This window comes from Pelmatolapia mariae, linkage group LG6 (genome assembly GCF_036321145.2).
Source record: "Pelmatolapia mariae isolate MD_Pm_ZW linkage group LG6, Pm_UMD_F_2, whole genome shotgun sequence".
NCBI lineage: Eukaryota > Metazoa > Chordata > Actinopteri > Cichliformes > Cichlidae > Pelmatolapia > Pelmatolapia mariae.
Genome location: NC_086232.1, coordinates 43,810,700 through 43,832,136, shown reverse-complemented (window position 1 = coordinate 43,832,136; position 21,437 = coordinate 43,810,700). Strand labels below are relative to the sequence as shown.

General features: G+C 41.2%; 1 protein-coding gene across 1 annotated transcript; it reads left to right on the top strand.

The window, feature by feature from the left end:
* The first annotated feature begins 4,310 nt into the window (after positions 1-4,310).
* Positions 4,311-21,417, top strand: LOC134629595 (NACHT, LRR and PYD domains-containing protein 3-like). The gene is made up of 7 exons (XM_063477075.1): positions 4,311-4,584; positions 4,675-4,731; positions 11,201-13,049; positions 16,792-16,965; positions 17,550-17,723; positions 17,901-17,947; positions 20,764-21,417. The coding sequence occupies exons 1-7, from the start codon at positions 4,311-4,313 to the stop codon at positions 21,309-21,311; spliced, it is 3,123 nt and encodes a 1,040-aa protein (XP_063333145.1). The 3' UTR covers positions 21,312-21,417.
* Positions 21,418-21,437: the final 20 nt, after the last annotated feature.

The window sequence follows — 21,437 nt, the reverse complement described above, 5'->3', positions numbered from 1 at the left end:
ATTTTCAGAAGAGAATGTAGTTGTGTAAACTTCAAACATCTGCTTGACTTATCAAGACAACACATATTTGCAAAAAGTATTCCGACCTTGTCGGAGACGTCTGTTAGCCACCAGCTGTCAGCTGGCCGGGTGGTCAAGGCTCACTAGAGCCGGTGAGAACAGTGGACTCCCGTCACATCGTTTTCAAACCCACGCGGTGTTTCACTACTCAGGTTAAACATGATATACAAGTCACCTAGATAAATGTTAATGTTTGGTTTATTTTAGTGTTTTATTTGTCCCTGAGTGAATCGGTTTGGCTGAGATCAAAGTTCAACTGAACCGTTTTATTTAATATTGAAGTCTTACTGTAACTAAATTTTAAACTGAATGTTTCACCTGTCATACCCCCTGATGTAAAATGTGCTGTTCTTATTTAAACAGCTGAATTTAAAAATATTTAAATTCAGGAGGAAACTTTTTCACCAGGAGCAAAAACAGAAATGTTAATATGTAGAGATCCTGAAGGCTGCTCCAAAAATGATCAGATTATATTTTAAATATTTCTTCGATTCCAAACCCCAGCAGCTGTCTATTGTAAGTTTTGTGTCTACTAAAATAAAAATAAAAATAAAAGCGTTCCAACATCTCACTTGTTTGTTTTTATTCAGGCATACATGCATACTATTTTTATTAATAGAGATTATGCTTGTGTTTCAGTCATGTAGTGATTGTGCTTAACTGTATGAAGCTTATTAAACATTATGAAACAGATGACATGAGAATTTTGCTAAAGTGCTTGAGATACTTTTTTAAATTATCTTTTTTCTTAAAAAAAATCTACTACATCATGTATAATTTTTTTCATGTCATGTGTAATTTCCATTGCAAATACTAGTCACAGTTAAATTAAGAGGGGATGGAAGTAAAAACTCCGAAACGGAGATGTCATCAAGTGTGTCTGACTTCCTGCCACACAATATATGCTTACAACTGTTTAACCACATTTCCTCATTATTCAAAGGTCATCTCCCTACACGCGTATATGGCTTAACTTTAATGGTTCACCATATACAAGCATAGGCGAGCCCCTAAATGGCCGGGGATGGACATCCCTCAGAAGATAAGGAAACCAGAATCTCACATGGAATGTGCCTGCAGTTAAACAGCTACAGCTAAGCACCTTGAGGCGACTTTTATTGTGATTTGGCGCTATATAAATAAAATTGAATTGAATTGAATTGAGCTAATTACCTCCCCCAGCATCATAGATGTGTAGGGGAGGAATAGACGAATATCTAACCATGCAGTTTAAGGCACGGTTTACAAATTTAAGTACAACAATGACAACATTTAACAATTTGATTCCAACAAATTCCACCTTTGAAAGCAATGGCTGTAAGTTTATTGAATGTTCTGGTTCACTTTATATGTTCTATAAGAGCTGATTTAGAGATCGTTTTGTGAATGTGTTTGTACCAGGAATTAGTCTTATCCCAGAAGCTGATTTTGCTTAGAGCGCTGTTTATTAACATAGCAATGATGCTAGCGATATAATTTGCATATGAAACGATTGCTAAAATAACTGTTTATCATTAGTAGCAGCTAAGACTAACTGTCATGCATGTTTTCTTGCAGTAGCCATTTCTTTTGGTGCATTTATTTCACATGTCAAAGAGCTAAAGCATCTTTTATTTCCTTGTTTGTTTTTAGTTTCACTCTACCCTTTCATCGAGCTATTCAAGCCACAGTTGTAAAGAATTGTAAGCTGTGGAGAAGACCGTAATAAAGGAGCAAGACACTCAGTTTCCAGGCTCATGAAAATTGAGTTTGGCTTGCTGTTGACCTGCGTTAACATACACAGTGTATCCAACACGTACTAATAACAGTACAGGCACACAACATCATAAAGGACCACACCCACCCACAGCACACAGCAAGAACAGTCCACAGGCCAACAGGCTACTGAATCATTATTGTCGAACTGTGAGTATCTTTGGCCTGTAAATTTGCAGTTTTATACATTTACATATAACATAACACAACTTTATAAATATAAACATTTTAATATTGCATACTCTGTATATATTACCTCTGTGACAGTGTTGTAACTACTTGCACTTTATATTCTGACTACACCCACTCATAAGCTACATAAGCACTTGTTTTACTTTACTATTTTCTATCTCAGAGTGAAGTCTATTCTTTATTTTAGTTAGTTTTTATTTAGTCGTGTGAGAGGAACCAGCAAAGTAAGAGTTTCATTGCTCTGCGTAACCACTTGTGTTTTGTGGTGTATATGAAAATAAACATCTTGAATCTTGAATGTTGAAGCTGAAGAGCAGGACAACCAATCATCAAATCAACATTTCATGAATGTTGAAGTTGAAAGAGTTGCAAATAGATGGTCTGAATGTGACAAAACTGAGGAGAAAACAAAGGCTGATGAGCTCATTTTTGTTCATGTGAGATTTGTGTGATTTCAGTTCACCCAGTTTTCTCCCTTTCCTGTCTTTGTGTTTCGTGGGTTCTCTTTGAGGTTTATGACTTCTGTTTTTTGCAGTAGTGGTAGTAGTAACGGGACATGCAATTTTGTATGGAAAAATTAGCCGAGCAGCAGAGGTATGACCATATTTCATGCTCATTGGCTGCAGGAAGAGGAAATGTGTATGTGTGCATTTCCTGATTTGGTAATAGCACTTCTGCACCCTTTGCTTCTCACTTCTGCTGCTCAACTCATAAACCCTGAAAGATTCAGCTGCATGAGCATCAACGAAAGCTTCAGTCCTGGTAAGTCTAAAAGACATTTCTTTTTGTTTGACAGAACAACACTGAAAGTTATCTAACCAATCTGACACTGAGATAAAATCAGTACAATGAGCAGGACATGCATAGCAATAGGTGTCACAGGGAGAACTGGAAAAGGAAGGTTTTGTGGTTTCGATGGTTTGTGTTCTTAAGTCATATAAGCTCATATTTGTGATGACGAAGAAGAAAAAACTTCTTTACTTCCAAAGAGCTCCAAGATGAGCTTATCATAGGAGCCAAATTACCAGAACAGACTACACATTCACATATTATTATACTGTGTATAAAAATAGCTGTAATTAGCAAACAGTTAAAATACTTTTTTATACCCTTGAATTAAAACAGAGTCTGCACTTCATTCACACCCTGTTCAACTCCACTCAGGTCCAAATAATTATAGACAGGTCATATGCACATATGTATATTGCACTACTCAGTTTTGCACTTTGTATATATGTATAAAAACATTCCCCTCTCGCCCCTATGAGCGGTCGTTATCCTCCAAGCTTAGGTCCTCTACTAGAGACCTGGGAGCTTGAGGGTCCTGCGCAGTATCTTAGCTGGACTGCGCTCTTCTGGACAGAGATTTCCGATGTTGTTCCCGGGATCTGCTGGAGCCACTCGCCTAGCTTAGGAGTCACTGATCCGTGCAATTATATATACAGTATCTCACAAAAGTGAGTACACCCCACACATTTTTGTAAATATATTATATCTTTTCATGCTGCGATAAATGCACTGCCCAAGTGTCTCCTCTCCCCACTGCCTTTCAGCGGCAAGCAGGTCATCAGAGGAGGCCGATGTGATGATTAAGTTTAACATGGTCTACAATATTGCCAAAGAGTACCAAAGCACTTTAAGCACAAGCACTTTTTCAGGAACTTATCTTTCTTGTAGAAATGTGCTCCAAATAAAGAACTTTGTGTTGACAAGGTTGTTAGTTAATCGTTTACAAATCAATGTTGTCTGTATGGACAGCACTTAAAAAAAAGTGAACATGTAAAACAGCGGGGTTAAGCAATGCGGTTGAAAAACTTGAACACCTGAGAAATGCAGGGTCAGGGCTCAAGGAAGTAAGTCACACGTTACACTGCGCTTACAACCTTGAGCCATCCAATCATGCACTTTTTCTGATAATGAAATAAAGTGAAAAGTACAAAACTATACAGCCCAAATCTTCAAATCAAAACATGCTTTAAGGCAGGATGTGACTAATACTGAGACACATTAGCTTGACACAGACAGAAGGCAAAATACGGAGACAAGAAGGACTAAACACAGAGTCGAGACTAGGACACGAAAGGACTAACATAACCAAGAAACCAAGAACTAGGAAATCTAAGTAATAATGAGCATGAACTAAAATCATCTGTGAAATCCAAAAGACAGAACCATGAGTCCACACCACCAAAATTAAAACTCAAAATGCTGATTCGAACTCCAACGTTATGTTTATTCTCAACCAACAACAAATATGTTAAATACCTGCTGAGAATATTCTCCTCCTTTAGCAGGGATCAGGGATGACGTCAGAGGACCTGTTAAGTACTCTGGAGGATTTGGGAGATGAAGAGTTTAACAAATTCAAGTGGCTCCTACATCAAGCTGACGTCCTTCAAGGCTTCCCAACCATCAAAAAGAGTCGATTGGAGACAACGAACAGGTGGGACACTGTCGACATGATGGTGCAAACCTACAGGCTTCCTGGAGCTGTGGAGGTGGCGAAGAAGATTTTAGAGAGGATAAGTAGGAATGACCTGCTGGAGAGTTTGTGTGCCAGCAGCTCAGGACGAGAAGGTAAGTTACAAGAAAACCAAACATGAGTCTGAAAACGTTTCACAGAGTGCAGGTTAAATCAGTCTAACACTCAAAATCACTGCCTGTCAGTGGACGTCAGCAACTGTGGGGAGACTTCACAGAAGAGAGGATTTCCTCAGACTGAAGGCAAGTAGCCATGATGTTATTTTATTTTATTTTATTTTATTTTACTTGTTTGTAGAGCTTGTCATTATGACGAATAACAAAATAGACTAACATACATTAATCATTTTTCATAAAAAGCTTGTTTTCTTATCTTGGTCTCATAGAATTAGTATTTATTGTGTTAGCTTCTATCATAAATCACCCCTGACATTTGTCTCCGCCCACTCCACCCTTCCTCTCCTCTTCACCTCTCTTGTGCACACTCTGTTGCTTTGGATGGTTGACTCCAGGTACTTAAACTCATCCACCTTCACTACCTCTGCTCCTTCATGTTGACCTCTGCATCAGTCTCCCCCTCATTCACACATGATTTTCATTCCCCTGCTCTCCAGATCATACCTCCACCTCTCCATGCTCTACTCCACCTGCAAACAAGGAGCTCAGAGCTGATCCCTGATGTAATCCCACCCCCACCTTGAACCCACCTGTTAATCTTACCACACACCTCACCTCTGTCCTCACATGTCCAGCACCACCTCCACACACTTCTCTGACCCTCCTGACCTCCTCGTGCAGAACCACAGCTCCTCTCTCAGCAGCCAATCATCTGCTTTCTCTGAGCCACAAAGACAATGAAGCTTCTTCTCTAAACTTCTCCATCAACGCTCTCAGAGCAAACGTCACATCTGTAGAGCTCTTTGTCAGCATGAAGCCACACTGCTGCTCACTGATCATCACCCCTTCTTAACCAAGTCTCAACAGCTCTTTCTCATATCTTCGTGGTGTGGCTCATCAGCTTTATCCCTCTGTAGTTAATGCAACTCTGCACATCACCTTTGTTCGAGAAAATCAGTACCGGCACATTTCTTCTCCATTCTTCAGGCAAGACTGCTTTAAACTCTGTGGCTAAAAGGTCCACTGCCCTTTCTTCTAGACTTTTCCATACCTCCACTCGTCTTCTTTACTAATCCTGCTTACTAGCTGCCCTCCATCCGTCCTCCTTTCTCTGTCATTTTCTTTATTAACAAACTTGTCAGTGTTCTCCTTCCATATTTCCTGCACAGTCGTATTACTCATAGGTACATTTCCATCCTTAATCACCTTTACCTGCTGCACATACTTCCCAGCCTGATCCTTTTCTCCATCTTTAGTGTCCAACCTCACATGCAGCTCACCATAAGCCTTTGCCACCTCTCTTTGTCTCAATCCCTTCCTGAACTCTGCAACTTTTTTTATTTAACATCCAGCATTTGATCTTTGCTTCTCCTCAGAGGTGTGGACTCGAGTCACATGACTTGGACTCGAGTCAGACTCGAGTCATTAATTTTATGACTTTAGACTTGACTTGAAAAAAGGTTGTAAGACTTGTGACTTGACTTGGACTTTTACACCAGTGACTTGGGACTTGAATTGGACTTGAACCTGTTTACTTGAAAAGACTTGATATTTTACCCAAATCTAAAATTGAACATACATATTATATAAAAAGTGCAGACCATTAATTTACTTTATTCATTCATTCATTCTTACCACACTCCGTATGTACGTGAGCGTGAGCTGTAGCACAGCCAATCAAATGAACCAGATTTAAAAAAAAAACAAAAAACAAAAACGCTCGAGCCAAAAATGCTCCCAAGAGTAATTTCTTTCGGCTACACGAACTACGAAGTAGTCGAAAAAAAACGAAATGCAACATGCAAAACATGCAAGAAAAGAATTACAGACGGAGATGGAACAACTTCCAACTTTGTCCGACATTTGAAGTTGCATAAAGAACGGTAGGTGCTGCCTTTTTTTGCTACGATGAGATAGCGACTTAGCTAACTGCATCTTATTAGCAAATGTTCTCCGGGCTACGTTGATGATACTGTTTGGCTTTAACAGGTATGATATGTTTGTCATGCTATTTTAAATCCGGTCCTACAAGCACATCCAAGAATAACATGCAACTTGTTAGCTCACAATTGTCGGTGAATGGTGAGCAGGGTCCGTTTCAGAAAGTGGGTTCTGTAGCTGTACTCAGGGAAGAGAGTTTCTGTCCGTCTCCTCCTCATCATTAACCCCGTAGAGCTACATGTTTATTTTTGTAAGAAAACCAATTACCCCCTTATTTTTTGTTTATTATTGTGAATTATTTTGACATTGTTATGTGCTGCCAGACCATGGTTATATTTCATTATGCCAGTGGATGGTGCTCTTGCATTGCCAGAGAGGCTCTGCGCATGCGCAGCTCAGAAATAAATGAGCTCTGGCCTGAGCAAGATGCTAACTTTGGTGTCCTCTCTATTAATCCACAGGTACTAACAAACAAACTTTTATGTTACCGAACTGGTTCTAAATGTCATGTAAGTTGAGTAACAACTGTTCGGCTATATTTTGAGATGAGAGTGATGATGTTGTTTTGTGGTATTTTGTTGTAATGAGTATTAGTGTATCATCGGCATAATGCTACGTAGCACTATAAGTATATGCTATGACAGTGGCAACCTGCGGCTTCAGAAAATGTGTTGTGGTGTTTGTTTTAGTGTTAGCCAAGCAGTACTGAGTACATGTATTAAGGGGAAAGCTTTTCGTTGTGAAACAACGTTTGCAGTCGTCTGCCGCCATGTTGTGTTGCGTTCAGGGGACGCCATGTTCAAAAGTAATAGCGTATATGGCGCGAATGTGGGGAAAGGTGTGAATGTGAGATGGGTTATTTTGGTATGTTGTTATGCTTTAGCCGCGAGTGTATTTTTTAAAGTTGTGAGTATGTAAAGTCATTTTGAATTAGTTTGTATTTATTTTGCTTTTGAGAGAATGCTTTTTGTAACTTTATTTTTGTTTATGAACTCTTTTATTTTATGGGAAGAATGCATGGTCTAGTGTGATTTGTATTGTGTATATGTGGAGAAATAAATGAGCTCCGGCCTGAGCAAGACGCTAACTTCGGTGTCCTCTCTATTAATCAACAGTTTGCTCATATTTGGCTACGCAGTGCTCTGTAGCCTGTGTGTCGCTTGCTGCCGGTCTAGATTCCCCTAGGTCTGGTGCCGGTAACATATGGTCGTGTTTAACTTTTGCATGTCTGAGCCAGGGAAAAAAAAATTTTGGTTAGAAAATCCGGCCCACCTTAGTGTGTAATTGAGTAGTCCTGCTATACATGGCCTTTTTCTTCTGTCATTTATGTCAATACATCAAATAAAATACTTTGATCTTATGTTATTAGCTGTTGTTTATTTGCAAAGGTCAGTTATTCTTAACAGGGATGCTAAACATTGCTTATTAGAACTGTATGCAGAGTTTTGAGAAAAGTGTTTTAATAAATATTGTTTATATATTTTTCATTTATATTTTTTATTGTCTGAAAACTATGAGGGTTTAAGTGTTAACAGTTATTTAGGATTATTAGGATCAACTTAAAGTCAAATGCAATTCATGAATGGCTGTAATGGAATTTCTGACATGAGTCTAATATGCTTACCTCTATCAGATTTGAAGAATACCAGATGAAAAAGAGGATCACAAATGAACCTCAACAGCCTTCCATATCACAGTTTATGGACACTTGTGCCGGACAGTACAGCATGACTCATCCACAGCAGAAAGCTATCACAAATGCATTATTAAGTGACTTGATTATTGGTTGCAACCTGCCCCTTTCTATTGTGGAAAACAAGAATTTTCGGCACTTTCTGACGGTAGTTGACAGAAAATACAGCCCGGTATGTCGCAGAACAATTATGTCAAAAACAGAGAACCTCGCTGCTGAGAAACGTTCAATGTTAAAAACTCAGTTGAGCGAGACTGATCATGTTTCAGTCACTGTGGACATTTGGTCGGACCGAAGGATGAGGGGTTTCCTTGGTATCACTGTGCACTGGATACAGAAAGAGACAGAGAGGATGCAGCTAAAATCCAAACTGCTGGCCTTTGACCGCTTCAAAGGATTACACACTGGTGAAAGAATCTGTGAGAAATTTGAAGCTATATGTGACGAATACAACATCAAAGATAAACTATATTTTTAGTGACAATGCTGCCAATATGCGGAAAGCATTCACTGTGTGCTTCCCCACTGAGCAAGGTGAGGAACATGATGATGATGGTGATCATCTTGACGACCCAGAGCTCTGGCACGACTTAACCTTGGAAGATCAGGAAACAGTAGGTGCTGCTATGGCAAAGACACAGCGCCTGCAGTGTTTTGCGCACACACTTCAGCTGGTGGTGAAAGATGGTTTGTCAGAGACCAAAGTGGCATCTCCTTCACTTTCAAAGTTATCTAAGCTCAGCTCTCTACTGCACACAAGCACAACATTGTTTGTGTTTGAAGCTGAATTTGGTGAACAGAAAGCGATCCCTGCTGCTGTTATCACAAGATGGAATTCAACACTGAGACAAGTGAAGGCAGTTCTCCAGTGTGAACATCTAAAACTCTGTGCTGTTCTTGCAATGGCTGGGCACAAGAAGTTATTATTCACAACACGAGAGTGGAACCTGTTGAAGGAGATGGTGGACATCTTGAAGCCTTTTGGAGAAGCAACAGATTTGACACAAGGTGAGAAAATAGTCACGATCAGTGCTGTTGTTCCATCCGTGCTGTCCCTCAATCACCACCTTGAGAAACTGAAGCCTCAAGTCCGTTTCCTGAATGATCTGGTCAGGAGCCTCCAAGCATCTTTGAACAAAAGATTTCTTGGAATCTTTATCAGTGTGCGAATGGCTAGAGCAGAAGATGGGATCACTGCCCCCTTTTCAGATCCAGCGTACCTTAAAGCAGCTGCTTTGGATCCAGCATTTTCTCTGTTGTGGGTGGAACACCATGTGTTGGGCAGTTGTGACATAAAGGCAGAGGTGACACAAAAAGTTAAAGGTAAAGATTGAATATAGTTTATATTTTTTCTGTATTTTTTTTGTCTAAAATTGTAATAAAGGCTCTTTTGCTGTTGTTAATTTGTTTTGCCAGATCTGATCCTGCAAGATGCGGCAGATCCTGCAAAGTCAGAGCAACCTGTGACTACTGGTGAGGAACATCAAGAGGACTCTGAAGATGGAGGACTCTTTGCTGCTTACTGTAAGAGGCAGAAGAAGGATGTGGGGAAGAGTCCAGCTCTACAGCTAAGTCACTACCTGGATATTGCTGATGGACAGAGCGCCCTCTTGTTCTGGGCAATGAACATGCAGACTCTTCCTTCTCTGTTTCATGTGGCCACCAGAGTTTTGGCAGTACCTGCATGTAGTGCTCCTGTGGAGCGAGTTTTCAGCTATGGTGGCATCATTCTACGGCCTCATCGTGCACAAATGACTGACAGACTTTTGGCCAATTTGGTCTTTTGCAAATGCAATGCAGAATAGTTAATAGTTAGCTGAAATAACTTAAAGTGCACATTCTTGTTCATTGTTCATATATATATATATACTTGTTTTGTACATAAGGAAATGTTTTGTTTTGTACATAAGGAAATCTCAGCAGTTTTTGTTTCAACAGGAAGTTCTGCTTTTGCATTTTTCGCTGAATGTTTATTCTGTGAATTTGTAATTTAGAGGAAGACTATTCTTGCAGCAAAGTTTAATTGAGCTGTGCAAGGTGCAATTTTAGAATTAGTTTGTGCATATTTTGTAAGTTACTTGTTTCATCAGGTGATGAGATTAATACAGATTTTAAAAAAAGAATACGTGGTCTATTATTTACATTTAACATATAACTGCAACATTGTTTTTAAAAAAAAGACTTGAAAGGACTTGAAATTCAAAGTTTCGGACTTGGGACTTGACTTGAAAGTTGTCTGTCTTGACTTACGACTTGACTCGGACTTGCTTGACTTTACTTGAGACTTGACTCGGACTTGAGGATAAAGACTTGAGACTTACTTGAGACTTGCAAAACAATGACTTGGTCCCACCTCTGCTTCTCCTTCACTCACTTTCTCTTCTTGATATCCGTCATCCACCATCTAAACCTCCCCTAACACCACCTTGCAGTATCTCTTTCACATTTAGATGAAGTCCACCACTTCATCCAAGTTTCACCAGACTTCCTCTTTCTCCTCTAAACTCCAACCTGTGAGGCATACAAACTGACAACACTCGACACCGCCCCTTCCATTTCCAGCTTCAAACCCATGATCCTCTCTTTATCTTCACAAAACTATTCACATACTCTTCCTTCAAGATTACACCTATTCCAGTTTTCCTTCTACACCAAAGTAGAACATCTGGAATTTACCTCCAGTGTTAGCCTAATCTGAAAAGTCGAGAGGATGTCACAAAGTAGGAGCAAGTTATGTAGGAAAATGGCCTGGTGGCGCTGCCACCATTGTACTTTTGGAAACTGCAAGTAAGCCTGTTTCTCAAAGTACTCTAGTGGAATAGCGAAAGGTCTTTGCGATATAACGGGTCCTGATTATTGAAGACTTTTTATGTGCAAGGAAAGATTGAAATAACTTAATTTCTAGATTTGTTTAATGGTAGATATACACCTTACACTTTCCATGTTGCATATTTGACACAGATGTGGTGGTTCCAGTACCAGAGCCTCACCCCATCATATCTTACCAACAGATGCTTCAATCAAACTTCCAGGACAAGTTTATGTGTGCACAAGAAGGTTGGGCAGAAGATAAACAGCGTCTGGTTGATATCTACACAGAGCTGTACATCACAGCTGGGTATGATGTACATATCAACACACAGCATGAGGTCCGGCAGATTGAAAAGGCATGGAAGCCAGCAGAACCAGAGAAACCCATTAGACCCACAGACATGTTCAAACATCCCTCTGGAAAATACAGACCCATCAAAACAGTGATGACCAATGGAATCGCAGGAATTGGAAAAACCTTCCTTGTTCACAAGTTTGTTTTGGACTGGGCTGAACAAAGATCCAATCAAGATGTGCATCTGATTTTCCCCTTCACCTTCCGTCAGCTGAATCCACTGAAGGGAGAAAAGTTCAGTTTGGCAGAGCTCATTCATGAATGCATCCCAGAAACTGTAGGCATCCCACAGGAGGCTCTGAATTACATCTTTACAGATGTTCAGTCATCAGGAATCACCAACTATGACAAGAGTAAATTCAAACTTCTGTTTGTGTTTGATGGGCTGGATGAGAGCCGCCTTCATCTCGACCTTCATTCTGAAGACATTCGCTCTGTCGATGTAACAAAGGCAACTAAAACAGATGTCCTGCTGAGGAAACTCATCAATGGGAAACTGCTACGCTCTGCTCGCATCTGGGTAACCACACGGCCTGCAGCAGCCAATCAGATCCCTCGAGAGTTTATCAGCAGTACAACTGAGGTCAGGGGGTTCACAGACCCACAGAAAGAGGAGTACTTCAGGAAAAGATTCAAAGGTAAAGAGCAAGCTGACAAACTCATCTCTCATATCGTGACATCACGAAGCCTCCACATCATGTGCCACATCCCAGTCTTCTGCTGGATCACTGCAACAGTTCTGGAGGATGTGTTGAAAACCAGAGAGGGAGGAGAGCTGCCCAAGACTCTGACTGAGATGTACGCAGAGTTCCTGGTGTTTCAGATTGATCGGACAAAAGAAAAGTATGGCCCAGAGAAGAGCATTCAATACATTAAGTCATTAGCAAAACTGGGCTTTGAGCAGCTGCAAAAGGGCAACCTGATCTTCTATGAGAAAGATCTGAGAGAGAGCGGCATTGATTTCAGTGAAGCCTCGGTGTGCTCAGGAGTATTCACAGAGATCTTCAGAGAAGATCGAGGAAGGAAAGGGAAAGACAAGATGTTCAGCTTCATCCATCTGAGTGTTCAGGAGTTTCTGGCTGCTCTTTATGTGAGGATGTCGCTTAATAACAGTAACATAAATGTGATGCCTTTACCACAGCCCTCAATGCACAATCTTCAACTGCTTTTAAGTAAAACATCTTCAAAGAAGATCCACAGGATTTCCATTGACAGGGCCTTGCAGAGTCCAAATGGACACCTGGACTTATTCCTTCGCTTCCTCTTGGGTCTTTCACTGCAGACCAACCAGGATAAACTACAGGACCTGCTAATGAAAATAGACAGTAGTTCAGAGACCACTCAGAAAACAGTCCAATACATCAAGAAGAAAATCAGTGAGAATGTGTCTGCAGAGAGGAGCATTAACCTGTTCCACTGTTTGAACGAACTGAAGGACTGTTCTCTAGTGGAGGAGATACAACAGTACCTGAGTTCTGGACGTCTGTCCACAGATATACTCACTCCAGCTCAGTGGTCAGCTCTGGGCTTCATCTTACTATCATCAGAAGAAGATCTAGATGTGTTTGACCTGAAGAAATACTCTCCTTCAGAGGAAGCTCTTCTCAGGTTACTTCCAGTGGTGAAAGCCTCCAAAAAAGCTCTGTAGGTGCACAGATACAAAAGATTATATTGAAAAATAATTGGAACTCCAGACTCTATGATCCTACAGTAGGTGTAACTACCAAACCATTTTGGGTAGTGTTAGATTTAGCTTACCTCATGCTTAACATGTACAGATGCAGAAACCCAAGAATTTTACATTTATGGGCAATCCATTTGACGCACTTGGGCTACGTTCACACTGCAGGCGAAAGCGAATCAAATCCGATTTTTTTGACCCTATGCGACCCATATCCGATCATGGTATGACAGTGTGAACGGCACAAATCCAATATTTTCAAATCCGATCTGGGTCACTTTCGTATGTGGTTCTGAATCCGATACATATCTGATGTTTTAGAAAGCGACTGCTGTTTGAACGGTCAGGTCGCATTAAATCCGTCTTTTACGTCACCGACACAAGACAGACACCAATTATCAGCGCCGGAGAAGACATCAAGAACGCTTCCTGGCCATCCTGTGTAGATGTCAGTGAAACTGTTGGGAAGACAACATTTTATTTGTACTGTATAATCTGCAGATTCTGACCGAAATCTGCAGATTATCCTTTGAAGCACCGCTCCTCTCTAAAACAGCAATAAGGATCATTATTAGGTTATTTACATTATTATGTAAATAACAAAATAACTTAAAGCAAAAATTGGGAAACGTAAAGTCCGAAACAAGTCTTTATATTAAGGCCATCAGTCAAACAATATTGTTTGCTCTGGGTCTAAACAGCGCGTTTTGTGTGACATCTTCTTTTGCGCATGCGGGCCGCTTTGAGCGTTCACACTGGAGTGCGTTTGCTGTCACATTTTATTTGTAGTGTGAACAAGCAGACAAAAAAATCAGATTTGATCAAAAAATCGGAATTGAGCATTAAGACCTGCAGTGTGAACGTAGCCAAAGTGTCCTGTTTTAGGATTTCAGTTTGAATATACCATATTTTTTCCACTTATCCAGGGCCGGGATGCAGGGGGCAACAGCCTAAGCAGACAAGCCCAGACCTCCCTCTCCCCAAACACCTCCTCCAGCTTGTCAAGGGGAGCACAAAGGCATTCCCTGGCCAGCCGAGAGATATAATCTCTTCTGCATGTCCTCGGCCTTCCCTGGGGTCTCCTGCTGGTGGGAAATGCCTAGAACACCTCACCCAGGAGGCATCCTTGTCAGATCCCTGAACCCTGACCGGTTTATCGAGAGCTTCGCTTTTACTCTTAGCTCTCTCTTCACCACAATAGACCAATACAGTGTCTACATCACTGCAGCCGCAGCACCAATCCGTCTGTCAATCTGCTGCTCATTCTTTATTCAGACTCAAGATACTTAAACTCCTCTACTTGGGGCAGTAACTTGTCCCTGATCCGTAATGGGCACTTTACCCTTTTCCTGCTGAGGACCATGGGCTCAAACTTGCAAGCCATAAGCCACCACCTGATGAAGCCAACAGAACCACATTATCAGAGATGAGATTCTGAGGCTGCCTAAGTGGAAGCCTTCTCCCACTTGGCTACGCCTAGAAATTCTGTCCATAAAAGTTATCAACAGAACTGCTGACAAAGGGTACCTGCTGGGAACAAGTCCGACTTAGTGCTTACTTACTCCAGGTCCAGAAAACACATGTAGACTGGCTGGGTAAACTCCCATGCACATTCAACTATCCTTGAGAGGGTAAAGAGTTGGTTCAGTGCTCCATGACTGGGATGAATTGTTTAATTGCCTTAGTGACCTTACCCCTGGTGATGGACGAGTTGTCCCCATCGTCCCAAGATTATGCTTTCTCCAAAGAAGACATGTCAGTGGGATCAAGGAGGTCCACAAAGTTTTCCTTCCACCATTTGACAGTCTACTTATAATAATAATGGATTGCATTTATATAGCGCTTTTCTAGACACTCAAAGCGCTTTACAATTCCACTATTTATTCACACAATGGTGGAGGCAAACCACAGTTATAGTCACAGCTGCCCTGGCAGACTGACAGAAGCGAGGCTGCCATATCGTGCCATTGGCCCCTCTGGCCAACACCAGTAGGCAGTAGGGTGAAGTGTCTCGCCCAAGGACACAGGACCAGGACAGACAGAGTTGGGGATCGAACCGGCAACCTTCCTGTTACAAGATGAGCTTCCCAACCCCCTGAACCACAGTCGCCCACTTAGACGAAGTCAGCAGCACTCCACTTGTATTACACACAGATCAGGTAGTGCACCGCTTTCCCCTCCTGAGCCCCCTGATGGCTTGGCAGAATTTCGAGGCAATCGAAAAGGCTTTTTCGATGGCTTCTAAAAACTCCTCTGAGGTTTTATTTCAGCCAGTGCCAGAGTCATGTTCTCGGTACCTATTCTCTCGGTACCTTCTGACTGCCTCCAAATTCCCACAGACTAATCAAGCCCGATAGGACTCCTTCAGCCGGGGTTCCCTTCACTACCATCCCTTGTCCACCATCAGGTTTGGGGGTCACCACCTTGACAGGCACCAATCACCTTGCAACCGCAGCTCAGTGCAGCAGATTCAGCAATGGAGGTGCTGAACATGGTCCATTCAGACTCAGTGTCCCCAGTCTCCCTCAGAAAGCTACCAAATCTCTGCCAGAGGTGGGAATTGAAGATCTTGTGGACAGGGGCCTCTTCTAGGCATTCCCAGTGCACCCTTACTATATGTTTAGGTGCTTCAGCAGAGCTCAGCACCTCTCTTTACCCAAGGGTCCAGAACATATGGCAGTAGATCTGATGATACAATTACAAAATTGATCATTGACCTGTGGCCTATGGTATCCTGGTGCCACGAGTACTTCTGGACACCCTTATGTTTAAACATGGTGTTTGTTATTGCGAAACTGTGGTTTACGCAGAAGTCCAATAACACAGCACCATTCGGTCTCACTGTTGTTGCCCATATGAGTGGGGAAATTTCCCAGTAAGATGACAGAGTCCCCAGGTAGAGCACCCTCAAGCACCCCACCCACTCCAAGAAGGCTGGGTACTCTGTACTGTCGTTTGGTGAATAAGTACAGACGAATAACAAATCCTCTCGTCCACTGGGAAAAACTCCAACATACAGGTGCAAGTCAAGGGGATACTGAGATACCCACCCCAGCCTACCGTCTCTCACCAAGGGTAACACCAGACTGAGAGAGAGTCCAGTCCCTCTCCAGGAGACTGGTTCTGGAACTCAAGCTGTGTCTTGAGGTGAGCCCGACTATATCTTGCCAGTACCTCTCAACCTAGCATAGGCTCCTTTACCATCAGAGGGGTAACGCTAGTCTTGTTAGCCGAGGATCAGTCTGCCAGGATCTCTACGCCTGGCCGCCGCCCAGCACACATTTCACCCAACCCCTCTGGTGCCTCCTGTCGGTGGTGGGCCTACAGGGGGTGGGCCAATGTCCCTGCTTTGGCTGAGCCCGGCCAGGCTGCAATTCATTTAGGAGTCTATTCATCAAAGGCTTTGTTTATAGTTTTGTATTGAAATTAAACAATCATGAAATGGTTCAACAAACCAGCATGCAGTCATGCTAAAAATAAAGTACAACAGTTAATTCTAAAGTTTTATATATTAGAGCATAAATATTGAATATTGATACTTCTAATGAATAGGTGCCAAATACAAGTTTAACACTTGGAATTAACCTTTTATCTGCTGGGAAAAATGAGGGAACATATATCACTGGGCCACAAAACTTCTTTCCAGTCAATATGGATCTGATTGTATTTGATGTACAGGTCAATTTATCACTAACTCTCCTCCAGGTTGAGTGGCTGTAATCTGTCAAAAAGAAGCTGTGAAGCTCTGTCCTCAGTTGTCAGCTCACAGTCATCTAATCTGAGAGAGTTGGACCTGAGTAACAATGACCTAGAAGATTCAGGAGTTAAACTCCTTTCTGCCGGACTGGCAAGTCTACAGTGTAGACTGGAAACTCTCAGGTCTGTATTAAATGTTGCTTTACATACAGTTAATTCAATTTTATTTCTATAATGCCGAATCACAAAAACACTTGGCCATTTCTTAAACTAAAAGGTAAAGACCATACACTAATAGCAATTAATGTCTCTTTAATGATAACTCTTATATGATGTAAGACTGTATCTTAAAATAACAAGAATTTTAATTCAGTTGAGCACCTCATTATTACAGACTGTTTTTTTCTTTGTTTTTTTGTTTTATTTTTTTAAGTAAACAAGTCTATACTACTACATACTAAAGTAATACTAGCATACTACACTTCTCTCTGGCTTTGGTTGAGCATCCTTGTCCTAGCTGTTTTGCTCGATGTGGCAAGCCATTGCAGAAATTTACTTGTGTTTGCTAACATGCCCTAACATGTGTTTTCCATTAAATCAATATCAGTCTCAATAATAAATGGTAATTTGATATGTTAAAAATGTTAGCAATGAGCTAATTTCAGCATACAGCATAAAACAGTGTAAAACAATGGCAGACCAAAGCAAATCATTTTTAAGTGTTTTGGCTATTTGTTGTCTATCATTCTATGTGCTATTTGACCCAGGCTGTCCGGCTGTATCATCACAGAGGAAGGCTGTACTTATTTAGCTTCAGCTCTAAAATCCAACCACTTCCGTTTGAGAGAACTGGACCTGAGCTACAATGTTCTGGACGACTCATCAGTAAAGCTGTTCTCTGCTGGAGTGGAGGACTCTGACTGGAGACTAGACACTCTCAGGTATGAAGAGAAGACATGAGCACAGAAACAGTTTCTGTGGCGCATTGACAAGTGTTTCAGAGTATGTTCTAGTTGCAACCAAAACTAAAAAAAATCTAGATGTACATTTCCTTCTGTTAATAATGGCAAACGTGTAAGTGGAAAGAAATCTTTTCTTCCTTTTTCTTCCTTTCCAAGGCTGGAACATGGTGGGCAGCAGAGACTAAAACCTGGCCTGAGAAAGTGTGAGTGCGTTTACTGCGTCTGGTATAGTTCCGGTTTATTTTAAAAATGCTGCTATTCTCCCACTTTTAAAAAAACCTCAGCTAGACCCTTCTCTTTGGAGCAGCTACATACCTATCTCTAAATTACAGAATTTATTAATTAATTTATAAATTAATTGCTAAGCTTCTAGACAAGGTTGTGGCTAAGCAACCTTGCCTAGTTCCAGTCCGGCTTCACATGTGACACCATTGCTATTTCAGCTACACTGGCTTCCTGTTGAATTTAGAGTACATTTTAAGATCCTGGTCTTGACATTTAGAGCCTTGCATGGACTGGCACCACCCTACATCTCCGATTTGCTACAACCCTATGTCCCTAGCAGGTCCCTGAGGTCATCTGATCAGGGCCTACTTGCTATAAAACAGACTAAGATGAGAACTAAGGGTGACAGAGCTTTTGCCACTGTGACCCCGAGACTGTGGAACTCTCTCCCTCATACATTAAGATCTGTGGACTCGGTAGTTGTTTTTCAAAAAACAACTCAAAACTCACCTTTTTAAAACTGTTTTTGGTTGAATTTCTGCCTGTTATATATTGTCTGTTTTACCCTTTTATTATTTGTTATCTTATGTGCAGCACATAAACATCATCATGAATTCACTCTTAGTTTTGCTGTTTTGCTTCCACCACGATAAAATCACACTTCATGCACAGCTCTCTCTCTCTCTCTCTCTCTCTCTCTCTGTACTTCAAGAACAGTTTCCCGTCTAAAAATCAGTGTTCTTCATTATTCGCTTGCTTGTTACGCACAAGTCTACCGTTCTTACAGCGCTGTCGGCCGCTGTTTTTTCCTTTTACTTACTTCTGAAAAGAAAACCTCATTTCTGCTGTTCAATACTGAACAAATTTAAACTTTTTAAAATTATGCAAAATTGCAAAACACTGTGTCTCTAATCAAACCTCTTTAACTTTGCTCTGCTTCACTTCAGCAGCATCAGGTAACGTTCATGTGTTGATTAATGGTTTTCTTTCATTTTTGATCTACTGCAGAATATTTTTTATAAAATCCCAGGCCAGGAAAGTCGCCTTCATGTTTTTCTGTGTTTTATCCTCAGTTACTTTGACACAAAGGCATCTGCTGTGATGCTCACACTAGTGATGTGTCGGTCGCGAACGAAACGGCTCTTAGAGCCGACTCTTTGAAGTGAACAACGTGAGCCGGCTCCTTATTGGGAGCCGTTGTTTTTTTCTTTCTCTCACCCTCTCTCTCTCTCTCGCACTTTTTTCCGCTTCACTCCGCACGCGAGCCTTGTGCTTTGCGCTGGGCAGAGGGGGGAGGGGCGGTAGTTACACTCGCAGTAGCACAGGAACAGAGTGGGAGGGAGAGAGAGAGAAAGAGAGCCAGGGACAACAACGTCACGTTAGAAAGGTATAGTAATCATCCACAACTATTTTTAGTTGCGGATGATAAAGGATTCAGAAAGTTTATTCATGCAGGCCCATATGACAGAGAATATGCATCTTCTTTTTGTTTTCATATTGTAATTTATATTTAATTGTGTTGTGGTTTGCAGTGTTTTGTGTTGTTTCACTTTAAATTTGTTTAAAAGGAAAAAGCTGAAAATTTAAATAGTTAAACGTTGAAATGTAAATAGTTGGTTTTTGTATTATATGATTTATTTATTACATTTTATGCGGAGTGAATAAATAAAAGTATATTTACGGTGGCCCCTACAGACAAAACACGTACAAACACACCTCTGATGTTGCAGAGGTGTGACAGCTGCATAAAATCCATTTAGAAACTTCGGACAAATTTCATCTACCAGAAGAACCTGGCCATCAAACATTATTTGATTAGAAATCTATACTCCATCTCCTCAATACTGCTTCCTCTATAACGTGTGTCAGCAGCATTCAGGATATTCCTCAAAATACTTTCTTCACTACCCACTACCAATTCAGGTCTTCTGAATTATACTTCATATGGTCCCTCAATAAGGACCAAAGGCTCAATAAAATTCACCCTGATTTGAAATAGAACCTTTTTTTTATCCATGTTGTTTCACAGTGAAATTGCAACTGTATTCATGTACCCCAAAAAGTTGGTCATCTGGACGTAGCGTTTTTATCGGTTCGTCACTCATCCTGACTGCAGGTTTCCCCAACCTTATAAACAGTACTTTTGCACAATGACTGAAATTAGCAAAGAACAATGGGCTGTGAGGTCTTGATAATTAATATGCAAATTGTCATTACCATTGATCAAAGACTGCAATCACAGCATTGTAAGATGGATGCATCCTTAGGCCCCCTCCTCGATTCATAGATGGTCTTTCCCTTTTCTGTCACCATCTTACAATGCTGTGATTGCAGCCATCCCCCAACTCTCTGTGAATGTTACTCATGGACATTGATCAGTGGTTGTTGATCAATGATCATGAGCATTGGCATATTAATGATCATAAGCTGACCTCACAGCCCATTGTTCATAGGGTGGTGCTAGTTTCAGTAAATGTCCTGTTTATATGATTGGGGAAACCTGCAGTCAGCTGAGAATGAAGAAGTCACCTGGATGATGACGAAAGTTTCTCCCGCTGAAAACGTCCAGATGAACAGAATCAACTTTTTGGGCTTCACGTACCTGGATGATTGAGCATGCATCAAGAAATATATTAATGTAGAAGTGATCAAGTCAGAATTTCTACAGAGTAGTTGACAAAAGAAAATAGCCAAACTTTATTGTTGCCAAATTTATATCAGGTAAAATTGTGGTTTTATAGATAGAGTACTGATAGCACCGTGTCAAATAATAAAGGATTCTTCTCTCTCTCAGATTCCTGTGAACTCACACTGGACCCAAACACAGCAAACAGAAACCTCATCTTGTTCGACAACAACACTAAAGTGGCATTTGTGGATGATGAGCAGCCATATCCTGATCACCCAGAGAGGTTTGACGACTGGAAACAGATTCTGTGTAGAAATGGGCTGACTGGTCGCTGTTACTGGGAGGTTGAGTGGGAAGGTTGGGTTTACATAGCAGTGAGTTACAGAGGAATCAGGAGGACAGGAGCCAGCAAAGACTGCTGGTTTGGATGGAATAATCAGTCGTGGAGTCTGAGATGCTCTGAAGATGGTTACTTTGCTTGGCACAATAACACTAGAACAGACCTCTCTACCTCTTCCTCCTCCTTTGTCTCCTCCTCCACCTCAAACAGAGTAGCAGTGTATGTAGACTGTCCTGCTGGGACTCTGTCCTTCTACAGAGTCTCCTCAAACTCCTTGATCCATCTCCACACCTTCAACACCACCTTCACTGAGACTCTTTATCCTGGATTTAGGCTATTTAGATCTTCCTCATTGTCTCTGTGTTCACTTTAGGAAGGAGACTTGCAGAAACAATGACACAGATTTATTCAGGCAAATACTTTACATTAAAAAAAATCCTTTAAAAAATCTTTTTCCAAACAGCACCAATAATTTTACTTTAGACCAGAAGATTCCACA